Source organism: Penicillium psychrosexuale (genome assembly GCF_028828465.1).
Source record: "Penicillium psychrosexuale strain IBT 29551 chromosome Unknown utg000004l, whole genome shotgun sequence".
Classification (NCBI taxonomy): domain Eukaryota; kingdom Fungi; phylum Ascomycota; class Eurotiomycetes; order Eurotiales; family Aspergillaceae; genus Penicillium; species Penicillium psychrosexuale.
In genome coordinates this window covers 5,439,148-5,450,869 of record NW_026643189.1, presented here as the reverse complement: position 1 = coordinate 5,450,869, position 11,722 = coordinate 5,439,148, and the positions used below count along the sequence as shown (strand labels likewise).

The 11,722-nt window shown below is 47.2% G+C and overlaps 5 protein-coding genes across 5 annotated transcripts; 3 read left to right on the top strand and 2 right to left on the bottom strand.

Moving 5' to 3' along the window:
• Positions 1-286: 286 nt before the first annotated feature.
• On the bottom strand, positions 287-1,562 carry N7518_007962 (NAD(P)/FAD-dependent oxidoreductase; the record flags this gene model as incomplete). The annotated part of the gene is made up of 3 exons (XM_057188889.1): positions 287-420; positions 478-1,266; positions 1,331-1,562. The coding sequence occupies 3 exons, from the start codon at positions 1,560-1,562 to the stop codon at positions 287-289; spliced, it is 1,155 nt and encodes a 384-aa protein (XP_057040592.1).
• Positions 1,563-2,855: 1,293 nt separating this feature from the next.
• On the bottom strand, positions 2,856-5,212 carry N7518_007961 (uncharacterized protein; the record flags this gene model as incomplete). The annotated part of the gene is made up of 7 exons (XM_057188888.1): positions 2,856-3,229; positions 3,288-3,547; positions 3,600-4,626; positions 4,683-4,800; positions 4,864-4,963; positions 5,022-5,076; positions 5,125-5,212. 7 exons carry the CDS (start codon positions 5,210-5,212, stop codon positions 2,856-2,858), a joined length of 2,022 nt encoding a protein of 673 aa, XP_057040591.1.
• A 1,507-nt stretch (positions 5,213-6,719) lies between these two features.
• N7518_007960 (cupredoxin domain-containing protein) lies at positions 6,720-7,932 on the top strand (the record flags this gene model as incomplete). The annotated part of the gene is made up of 4 exons (XM_057188887.1): positions 6,720-7,052; positions 7,113-7,148; positions 7,214-7,282; positions 7,342-7,932. The coding sequence occupies 4 exons, from the start codon at positions 6,720-6,722 to the stop codon at positions 7,930-7,932; spliced, it is 1,029 nt and encodes a 342-aa protein (XP_057040590.1).
• Positions 7,933-8,466: 534 nt separating this feature from the next.
• Positions 8,467-10,029, top strand: N7518_007959 (uncharacterized protein; the record flags this gene model as incomplete). Its single annotated transcript, XM_057188886.1, has 1 exon — positions 8,467-10,029. The coding sequence occupies one exon, from the start codon at positions 8,467-8,469 to the stop codon at positions 10,027-10,029; it is 1,563 nt and encodes a 520-aa protein (XP_057040589.1).
• A 986-nt stretch (positions 10,030-11,015) lies between these two features.
• N7518_007958 (uncharacterized protein) lies at positions 11,016-11,207 on the top strand (the record flags this gene model as incomplete). Its single annotated transcript, XM_057188885.1, has 1 exon — positions 11,016-11,207. The coding sequence occupies one exon, from the start codon at positions 11,016-11,018 to the stop codon at positions 11,205-11,207; it is 192 nt and encodes a 63-aa protein (XP_057040588.1).
• Between the last annotated feature and the right edge of the window lie 515 nt (positions 11,208-11,722).

The window sequence follows — 11,722 nt, the reverse complement described above, 5'->3', positions numbered from 1 at the left end:
ATACGACATGCTGGTTGTTCTTATGTCCGTCTACATATATCCCAGACTAGTCTGCCATTTAGCATAGCATATCAATCACCTATCCATCTCCTCCTACCTATTTACGGACTATCGAATAGGCTGAACTACCGGGCCTCTGGGCTAGGGCTTACGAATCTTGGATTGAGAAAGACGAGCTCGTACTGTAGGTAAATCATTAAATATTATCCTATCGAAGAGCCCAACGGCTAGATGACAATGAATGAGATAGAAGCCCGAATTGCCGCAGCCTGATCAAGGGAGTCCATTACTCCTGAGCGCGCTTCCATTCTGCGTCAAGGTTGTTGCCAATTGCGTGAATGGCCTCCTCCTCGAGCTCACGGTGAGAGAGTCCGGTACGCTTGGAGACCTTAGATTCCGACTCTTCACGCGACATTTCCACTATGATCGAACATTGTCAGTCATCTATCTAGTATCTAAAAATGTGAGGGAGCATACCATGCACATAAACAGCGGCTTTCTTGCCAGTGAACATTGCATGCGGGACATTGGTGCTGCCATCGCTGTTCGCATCGCCTATGGCAAAGACACCAGACTCGCTGGTACGCATCGCGCTAGTAACATTGATCTTATTATCAACCAAGTCCAGGTGCATCTTGGCTGGAAGTGTCGAAGTCTGGACAGTTGGGAAGTTGACAATCAATGCATTCCGCTCGACAGGCTCGCCGGTAGTGAAGTGAAGGCGGAACTTGTCAAACTGCTCACCGTCCTTGCCCCTGTCATCGCCGCCATCCTGCAGGCGCTCAATGGAAGAGATTGTGCGGTTGTCGATGGTAGTGTTCCAAGCGGCAAGTTGTTCCTTCCAGTCTTCGACCTTTGCCGTTGCCCGGGCTTCGCCATCCGCGGTCTGCGAGCCGTTCACAAACGCGATGATATCGCTGTACAGAGTGTGGGTTTCCAACACATTACCCAGCATATCGGTGATATCACCGATCATTCCAAAGGGCTGGTCCCTGTGCTCGTAGCCATCGCACCACGGACACCAGAAGATACCGTGGCCCCATCCCGCCTGAAGGCCAGGAGTTGCGGGTAGAACGTCACGGACACCGGTACCGAGCACAATTTTACGGGCAGTGTAGTTCTTGTCTCTGGTGGTCACTGTAAAGGCAGAAAAATCCCCCTGTGGGAAAGGAACGATGGATTCCACAGTTTCATTGGTAAAGTGAGCAGTTGGATACTTCTCGATCTGCGCGCGAGCTAGACCTCTAAAAGTAGCAGGGGGTGTACCTGATGGAGATGAGATATTAGGTGCCAAACATCGTGTTGGCATAAGGTTAGGATGCAATCTCACCATCGTTTCCAATGACATCATGCATTTCCCTGGTCGGAGCATTGCGGTACTCCTGGCTATCAATCAAGAGAGCCGTTCGGCGGACACGAGAGACACCGCTGAGTGCACTCAGACCCGCAGGACCGCCGCCGACCACGATGACATCGTAATCGGTCTTAGGCACTTCCACGGCAGTGGCACATGCTACCAAGGAGACAAAAACGGACGCGAATGTTGCTTTGATGAGGACCATGGTGAAATATACGCGACTGCTGAGCTATCCTAAGACCGCACGGCAGCAGCAGGAAGGCCATTTATAGGCGTCCCAATGTTACCCATCCCAATGTGACCCACAGTGTCTTACATAGTGGTGGAACGCCATAAAATGGCCCAAACATGTACACATCTGTGGGGACACTAGTCGAGTTCGTGCATCTTGAATTGAGGTGGCTGAAGCTGAAGAGGTCGTCAGGATCAAAGATCGTCGGGATCAACAAGATCGTCATGGATTCACAGAGATCTCGTTCCCTTGTGTATATAATCGCTGATTCCGAGGTGGCTGTATGTCGAGAAAATACTAACTGGCAATTTACGGAGGGAATGTGTTGTAGAGAAGAACTGTAGACCCCCTCCGTATACTTGATAGACTTAAGAGCATAACCTTGCCAATACTCGATGAGCACTATCACTATTAGCTGCGAGCGCTAGTGTATCAATCGGCGATCTCATTGGCTTGGCGGGTCCGCTAGTGCTTGGCATCGACCCTGAATATGGACTTCCTTCGACTTCCCTCGGCACTTGAAGAGGTGACCCTTGCTTTCTACCTTTCGATCGAAACCCCAGAGACAAGCTCAGTATTACATTTAGAATGTGTTTTATTACAGATAAATTTGATAATTAGCTGGTATGGGAGGAAATATGCCTGTGCCACATTACTTTGAGTGGAATGAACGTGGAGGAAAATCAGTTCTTGTCAGGTATGTAGTGTTGTAACATCAACCACGATAACTGCGTAGGTAAAATATAGAGGAATGGACATAATAATGCATAATTGAGCTTGGCCACTACTTAGGCCTTGGAAACCCATGTCCGATTTCACAAAATTTACAAAGCCTGCAAATGGAATGAGGCAATAAACTAATTTTCAAGTCCAATATTTTTGCTGCTGGAATTGACGAAACATCGAATAACCAACCTGTTGGCCCTTGCATTTCAGAAGGAAGCAGCAACTGGATGTAAGGGTACAATGCTTACAATGCTTGCAGGTACATTGGTGGGAGGTCGAGTAAACACAGGACATTGGTGTACCTCTAATTCTCAACTTTAGGATACTCCGAAGTTCACAACATATCAAGCTTTACGAACTTAACGGCCATCCGTGGATATCATTGATGGCAAGAAGTCACGAGTAGGATGAATAGTAGAATATGCAAAATGGGATATCACAAAAGCAGAAATCTCCCGGTCTATAAGCACCGATGCCGAACGCCTCAACCTATCTAACAGAGTAAACTAGCTTTCCACGTCTCCACTTCTGCAATCATAATTAAACATCTTCCTGGTCGTCAAGTAACAATACCTTCAGCTTCTCCAATTTATCTTCACAGTGCACTTCCATCTGCATCACCACGTCAACAGCATCCTTTCTGGTGATAAGCAGCTGCGATACCAGCCAAAAGTTATACCCATTCTTATAGAACCCCATTGACGCCCATTCGGCACTTGTTATTCTATTACGCAGTGCGATCCAGTAATCACGCCAGCGGGATAGAGCAGTCCGGATAGCAACGAGGATGGAATCTTCAGGAATAGTGGTGTTTTTTGTGCCAACACCGACGCTTTTCCCGCGATTCTTGAAGTGGTCCCTGCGTATAAAAGAACCGAGGAATGTCATGTGGGTGTTAATAAATGAGAATAAAACTAAACAGGGAGTCAGCCAGTGCAAGCAAAAATAAAGCTCTCTGGGACAAGGACATACTATGAATCAAGATAAACATGTCTAAAGCAGTGAGATCTATTGGGTTAGATTCGGGTGCTTCGTCAAACAGATTTTTAAATGCCTCCGAAAGCGTAAAGCCGCGTGAAAAGCGAAAGCTTGTCTCCGCGAACGGGTGTTCGGAGAAGAAAAGCGATTCATCACAGGGCAGATCGCATTCCATTTCAGTGTGCGTTAGGCGACACGGATAGTTTTGAAAGAAGAAAAACGCGCAATCGAGCAGCGAAATCATAGAAATAGTCCTGTCGAAATTAGCAAGGCGGACATAAGAAGATAATACTGGAAGATAAGCACCTAATCCGACACTCCTTTTGGATCCACAAGTGCTCCAGGACCTGGTCATCAGGAAGGTGACGGGATTTGACGAGTCCAATTCGTCGAGCAACCTTCACAACCTCACCGAATCGATTCTCCATCGCACGGTTTCGAGACAAACGGTTCCCCGCCCAGTATTGGACAATGGTGATGATAAACCCGGCCTGAAAATTCTGGAACCATTCCCAATCACTGTTTTCCTCATCGTAGCACCGGCCACCCGAGAACATGGCTCTGATTTCGGTCTCCGCCGAGAATACATCATTCGCAAAGATGAATAGCTCTGCAAGATCCAGTACTCTCTTAGCGATGTATACCTCCCGCTGGTCACTACTGTACATCGCGCCCATAAAGACTACCGCGGCTAAGAGCGGCAGGGGAACTGTCTCCGGGTCGAAGGATATAGGAAGCATTGCACAGCTAGGTTGCCAGTATTTGAAATAGAGCATGATGTATTTTCGTATGCGCGTGGTGGTCAGTAGAAAGTTGAGATTCACAGATAGTTCCTCCTGCGCTTTAGAATCAAGCGGGATCTGCCATGCTTGTGTCAATATTAAATGAATTAATGTCGTCGCGAACGGTCGCTCCGGTTCGAAGATAGGTGGATCTCCGGGAAATGTAGTGGGATGCTGCCCTGGACGGATGGCGGATCGGTAGTTCAGTTCACCAGTATGATAGGAATTTTCCGTGGGCTTCTGTCCATCACCAAAAGGGCCGTGGAAAAAGTCCAGGAATGTATCTTGGAAGAACTGCGGCGCGACAGGGTCGCAATCGATGAATCCAGAGCCGTATTCCGACCGAGCGGTATCGATGTTATATGGAAGCCCTGTGCCCTGCAATTCCTCCAAGCCATTTGTATTATGATAATTGAGACTGCGTGTACGATCACTGTGTGGGGGAAGCCGGAAGTTTTCCGTGAAGCTGTCGGTGCCACCATTAAGTAAGAACTTGATCGATCCTCGGTCGGATGATGGCTCTTCACAGATTTCGGGTTTCTCTGGTATTTCTGTGTGATTTGCATGAGTCTTCCATTATAACCGAGTTTATCAAGACTTGTTGTACCTTCTTCAATCCCTAGGCGGCTCGAGCCAGCCGTCCGCTCGTTGTTGCATATCAAGTTTCTTTTCTGACACGACCCGCAAGGGCTTCGGCCGTCGCATCGCAGTTTCATCGAGGTACACTATTCGAGCAGAATAAAGTTAGTACATATGGTTGGGTTTCATAACATCTAGTTGCGACTAACCGATTGACAGGCATGTCGCCGTCTACCCCTCTGACCCGTCTCTGGAATTTCACGATCCCCGCGCCTGGCGCAGTCGGTATAATGGACGCGCAGGTTATCACTAATTCCAAGTGTTAGATTGCCCAGTTGCCATTATAGATTGTCTCGGCTTGTCTAACCAGCGCGCGAACGAATCATTGCAAAAAACGCAGGAATAGGGTTTCTGGCCGGAGTCTGTTGAGGTTCAGTATGTTGGATAGCTGCAGTACGGGGCATACATACGGCGCAAATGATGGCGTTTGAGGTGATCAATTCGCGTGAACGCACGCTGACAAACGTCACAGCGGAAGTGCTTGTCTGTCGGCTTCATGGTGGACCACCGGGGAGGAGGGGAATATCCGGGGTAAAGAAGAGAGAACGAGGCTGCACGGGAAAGGGTGAGGTATCGGTATTACATTAATGTCTAGAGATAAGAGGTACCCTTTGAGCCTTGATAACGCTAATAGATACTTGACAATATTACCGGTCGAGTATGGTATGGTCAGCTCCCTGATCTTCATAGTAAATAATTCTTATTCTACCTCATGTTAGCATTCTGCTTCAAATCACTCCGTAAATATTCTTATTTGCATGAATAGTTGTGATATATAAGATCATGAAGCCCAAGCCCGTCCAATCGTGCATGAAACCAAAGTATAAGAAGAGATAGGGGTAGATAGGTATTGTTTATCGTATTGACAAATGCCCTCCAAATCATGTACAACATAGGCGCTGTTCAATGATAGCAGTTGCTTTCTGAAGGCATCTTTTTTGATGTCTTTTTGATGTTCTCTTTGATTACTTTCCTATATGGTAACTAGAGCAAAGACAATAGAAACACGACAAGGGCAATCTTGCCATGATCGTATATGATGCTACAAGGGATATAAAATTGAACACCTTGTGTTTGAGAATTCATAATGGGCTAAATAATAAATCATTCTGGAGACTGGAACTAGCTTTGAACGCTAAGAGAAAGCTGCTACGATAGGAAAGGAAGGATCCAAAGAAATATATGGCAACAACATTTACGGTGATTTATTCTAAGACACAAATACGGAGTAGTCGTCCGAGTCTTGGCCTTGATCATATGCGTAGCAGTCTCTCCACCTCACAATAGAACGGCTAGCCCTATTACAGACGGCCTAGATTACCTTGTATCGGATTCAGGAATTGTAGCATGAAATACATTAGATTTGTAGAGTGCTTGGGGTACTCTATGTTCCGTATGATACTTTTGATTTGAGATCCTCAAGTCATGTATATCAAGTTCTCATTCGATCGTATAAGTCATGCCCCTTCATGTTTCAGATTCTTTCATCGGTCAAAGTCAAATTTTAAAAAAAATCTGTCAGGCTCAAGTCTTTGAGGTGCAGAAATATCTTTTAATAGAACAAAGAGGCCTGAGTATCCCGAGGGGTGCGTGACAGCATGCATGCTAGCCTTCTCAGGTTGACTTTCCTCTCCGTTGGCATGGCAGTTCTCAAGACCGTCAATATTTATGAGACGGAAACATTCATATTTGATAGATTATACTGCACTTTCAGTAGTAAAATCACCCTTTACATGTAGGCAGTTGATGTACATACCAACTTACTACCCACTTTGAGCCAGACTCTTCCTATCAAAAGACTGTGGAGTGTGTTCAGCCCAAATAATTCCCAATACATACTACGTACGCATCCCCGTCCGAGACCTGGCTTCGAATTTGAGTTTCTTTGTCCTCTAGCCTAGTCCTTCTCACCCTCGTCCCCGTCATCTTCTCATACTGTAAAAATTCCAAATCACTAGCCTCCACCGTACATATTGTGGTGACAGATCACCAACCCCCCTGTACAATGTTTGTGAGCCAGCTGGCCTGGCCACTGATGCTAGCTTTGGGGACCATGACAGTGGCTGCAGAAGCATCGACGGCAACTTCAACAACCTCCTCCTCGACCGGTGTCGCGACCCATACGATTCAGGTGGGACCTAAGTCAAATCCACATCAATTTGTTCCAACCGACATAACGGCCAACGTGGATGACATTGTCATCTTTGAATTTTACCCAACAAACCATTCTGTCGTAAAAGCAGATTATCTCGCTCCTTGTGTACCAGCAAGCGGAAATGTCTTCTATTCGGGAGCCTTCGTAAATTTCAACGAGAACGATGGACAACTTGTCGGGCCAGTGAGCATAATAAATTCGAATTGCATGTTCAAAGCAGTGTGGCTAATATATACAATGTAGCCTCCGACTTGGTCCTTACGAGTCAATGATACTCAGGTACCGTATCTAGACAAAACATATGCCCATGACCTTGGACGGAGACTAACAATGGCTCCATGTAGCCCACTTTCTTCTATTGCACTGCAATAGATTCATGCATCAAGAATGGAATGGTCGGAGTGATCAACGCGGTATGACTGACTCTTGGTTTCTTCCGAGCATGGATTCAGGCTAACTATCGAACCTACAGAACACAACCCAGTCATGGGAAACACAATACGAAAGAGCCCTGACGTACCCTTATATGCTAGTTCCAGGCCAGTCTATGCCCGCAGAAGGCGACGGTAGCAGTTCTAGCAGCGACAATAGCTCTTCTGGCGGTAAGCATGGGCTTAGCACGGGGGCTATTGCAGGTATTGCCGTTGCCGGTGTGGTCTTCGTGAGCATATTGGTGGCACTGTTCTTCGTTCTAGGCCGCAACCGCGTATACTCGCAGTGGGTATCCTCGGAGGATGGACGCACGGAAAGAACCGCACGCTGGGCACTGTTCAACCACGGCGAGCCATACAACAACGGGAAAAGCGAAGCGGGGAGTAGTGTCCCAACTAACAACCCAGCCCCTGTCGATATAACCGCCGTCTCTAGTCCTGATCCCAATGTGCGCACATTATCACCTGGGGCACGAGTTACCTCCGGTGCCGGTTCCCTATCTATGCAGCAGGGACATTGGAGCTGGAATGAGCCTCCTCCGCGTGTCCGTGCAAGCGCGATGGCCACAGAGCTAGAGGGCCATCCCATTATCTGGGAGGCACCAGACAGTACTCCGGAGTATCGGTGGTGAACAGGTTGAAGCGAGCCTCGTGGAGTCTTGTAATACCCGAGGGTTATGGTGTTGGCGTTCAATTATTTTCCTTTCATACGCAAATGGGTCTGCCTTTCTTATATGTTATATCAATACCTGTGATTTATTGCTTGTAATATGTAATTTCTTTTGAATAAAAGGCGTCATTTACCGTCTTTGTGGATAACGATATTTACCAGAGTCCTATCTACAGTTTACTTAGTGTCTGTGTTTTGTCCGCATGACTCGTCTGCACATGGTCGGCGTGCGATTTCTGCATGAACATCATATGAAGGTCAGATCGTGAGGGTTGTGTCTCAATGTAGTATAGGTTCAGTGGAAGGAATATCGAGATGCGCTAAATAGACGATAATCGTAATAAAACCGACCATAACACAGTTCCCACCGCGTTAAAGGCCTTAGAGCGCGTAACATACGTATCGAGTTCGATCGTAATTACGGTATTATTAGTTAGCCGACTTCCCACGCGTCGAAAATTTATCTCCCAAGTGAATTGCACCTTCATAAACCATCATGTCCACACCATCAAGACGTTCAGCTTTGGGAATCTCGGGGACCCAGAAACAAGCTCTTCGTATTTGGGCACAAGGTCAAAACCCTCGTCCATCACAATCGCAATGTTCTGCTTGGTTCGAACGAACCTATGGACGGAGCCTCTCCCAATCGACCATCTCAACAATCCTCTCCAAAAAGTTCGATCACCTCGATGCTGGTCCGGCATCTACCTTAAGACGTCAATTGGCACCGCAATGGCCTCTCTTAGAGACACCACTTTGTGAGTGGCTTGCGAGCCAAGAAGCGGGCCTAATGCCGCCGGCCGATACTATTATTGCTAAAGCACGCGAAATCTGGAATCAAATTCCGGAATACCAGACCCTGGCACTTCCTCACTTTAGTAATGGGTGGTTGAACAGATTTAAGAAACGATATGCTGCTCAACTTCATGATCACCAAGATGGCGTGCCTCCACCCACACCCCAAAATGGTCGCAAAGAAACGAGAGCATTGAAAACGCTATGTGGTGAATTCCCTGAAGATGATATTTACAACATGGATGAGACCGGCCTTTTCTGGCGAAAGCCTCCATTTGGCGCTTCTCCTGCTCAGGACCAATTGACAACAAACAGGGAAAATTCCCGGATCTGCATTATGCTCTGTACAAACAGCACTGGGTCAGATCGATTACCCCTTTGGGTCATCGGACATACGCCTTTGCCAGAGGCACTTCAAAGGGCGAATCTCAAAGCCATGGACTGCCATTGGCGATATCATCGACAGGCCTGGCTAACGCAATCGATCATGCAAGAATGGCTGCTCTTCTTTTACGACCATATAGGAGAGCGCATAGTTTTGCTTCTACTGGATAATCATCCAGACCACCAAGCAGCCGTCGAGGCTACTCCGCCGCCTCCGAATGTGCATATTCAACTGTTTCCTACTCAAACTCGCACCTCGAATGAGCAACAGCCCATCAACTTGGGAATTTCCCAGACTCTTAAACATTACTATCGCAGGCAATGGCTTGCGTACATTGTGGCTGGTACAGAATTGCCCCAAAACCCAGTCCACATGATGAGTCTTTATCACACTATATCATGGGTCACCCGGAGCTGGCGTCACGATGTCGCGAACGCAATTATTTACAGGGCCTTCCGGAGGAGCAGCCTAATGGACCCGCAGATTGAGTTTATCACTGCCCCAAAATCACCCGATTTGACAACTCTTTACGAGACCGCCACGCGAAACAATCCTGATGGTCGAACGGTTACGAGCCTCGAAAACTTTATTCATCCCGTGGATGAGGATTTCGAGGGTGGATTAAACGTTGCTGGGTTTGTCGTTGAGGGTGAACCTACTCTGCAGGAACTAGATGACGCCATCGTGTCCATCCCGCCGGAGCAACTTGTACCTCCTGCTGTGGATGCAGTCATTGGGATACAGACGGCCATCCGGTACTTGGTACATCAACCTTGGGTCACTGCGACGGACCTTCAGGGTCTCGAGAGAATAGAGAGAATGATCAATCGTCTCGCTATTGAGGAGCGACGACAAGCACACGTTGGTGGTTTCGATTGAAGAAGCGACTAGGGACGGTGACAGTCGTCCTGGCAGTTAGTGCCTTCATCTCGACAATTAATCAACCTGAGCTATGAAGTTGTGGGTTTTTTCTTACTCGGGTGAAAGCTCTCAGAAGAAGGAAAGTTACATCTCATATATGTCCTGTGCGTTATGAACATATTGCAGAGCCTGGTACAGGCCGAGCTCCACACAGTTGACCTTTGTGAGTGCCCGATATCTGTAGTTAATAGCTGGGCTACGTAATGTCAGGCGCATCACCAGAACTGATGTTGGAGAATAATAGCTCACTACCACCGGGCTTACCCAGGGTCTAGTGTACCATCTCATACATTGATATTCTGAACGAAGGACACCTGATTCATCCACCGGACACGACGCTCGAGCCTTATTCGAGAATTAGAAGGAAATATTATCAGCCTGCAGCATTGACTGGCTCGTTTTTTTTTAATTGTTGGAATATATTATGCTGTCTTAAGATATAATAGAGGTCCAAAGCTCCCGTATTAAGACCTAAACCGTCCTTGGGATGCAGAATACCAATCAATTCTTGAGGTTTTTCTATTTTAAGCTCACTCCAATGAATATATGGATATCAGATTTCAAGTTTTCTGAGCCAAAATAGAAGCATACCAACCCCAGATACACTGTTGTGTCTATTTAGCCCTTTGTTTATTCCACGCTTTCTATTTAAAGCAAAGGAGGATCCGTTATGTTGTTGGTTTTGGCTTAGGATCGATCCGTCAATCTCGCGTTCTCGGATCCGTCAGCGCGTTTTGCTGGATTCTCTCAAGTTCACGAGTGTCCAGGAGTTCATAACATCAAAGATGAACAGGGCAACTGGAAATGATCCCCCAGAGTCCCCGTCAATGCAATCAAAGCTCAAATCAGGCATTGCATCCAGTCGTTGAAGGACCTTACGGTAAGTTATCTTTGAAGGAAAGTGTCAAGCAAGGCCGACTGCTGATTTTTGATAGCATTCCATAATGCGAGGCCGCGGCGATGCTACTCATGGGTTCACGATGCTATGGCCCAGAAAGACTGGTTCCGATGTCGATGTCGAGGTCGATGTCACGATCGGTTGCGTGGACGCCGGATCCTACAAACAAATTTCGAAGGCGGCCAAATGTGCGAAAGAAAAGAGGGCCGTAGGGGGGATCAATGAAAATGATAGGTGAATTGTTGGAAGTGGAATGATAGGGCAGCCCGAAGGCGCACAGTGGTGACTAAGAGCTTGCAAAGAGAAATTGAAGACGTGACAGGGACATCGTCGCTGTCTATCATTTTGAAGAGTAACCAAGTGGGAGCCGGACCAACATGGTGCTTTGATACTTTCGGGTTATTCACCTAGAAGGTTGCGACCATTAGAGAAATTCGTCAGTCAATACTCCGTACTCGCCAAGGAAATATGATGTGATAGACATTATCATTTACCTTCCGGTGCCCAATGTACCAGAAAAAGGCCAACAAGAGAAACCTACCTACATGTAGTGAAGTAATTTGGAGTCGGACCTAATAGCTGAGGGTTGATGTTTGGCACGTCGATTGGTCGGGTTCAATCACAGATTGGCGCGCGGCTGCTCACAACACCTAATAGGTTGGGATCGTGTGACGGAGGATGATGTGCAGGAGTATACCAGGGAGGCCAGGGTGTAGATAGAAAACAAGTGTCCAAAACATGAATCGCCGAAGG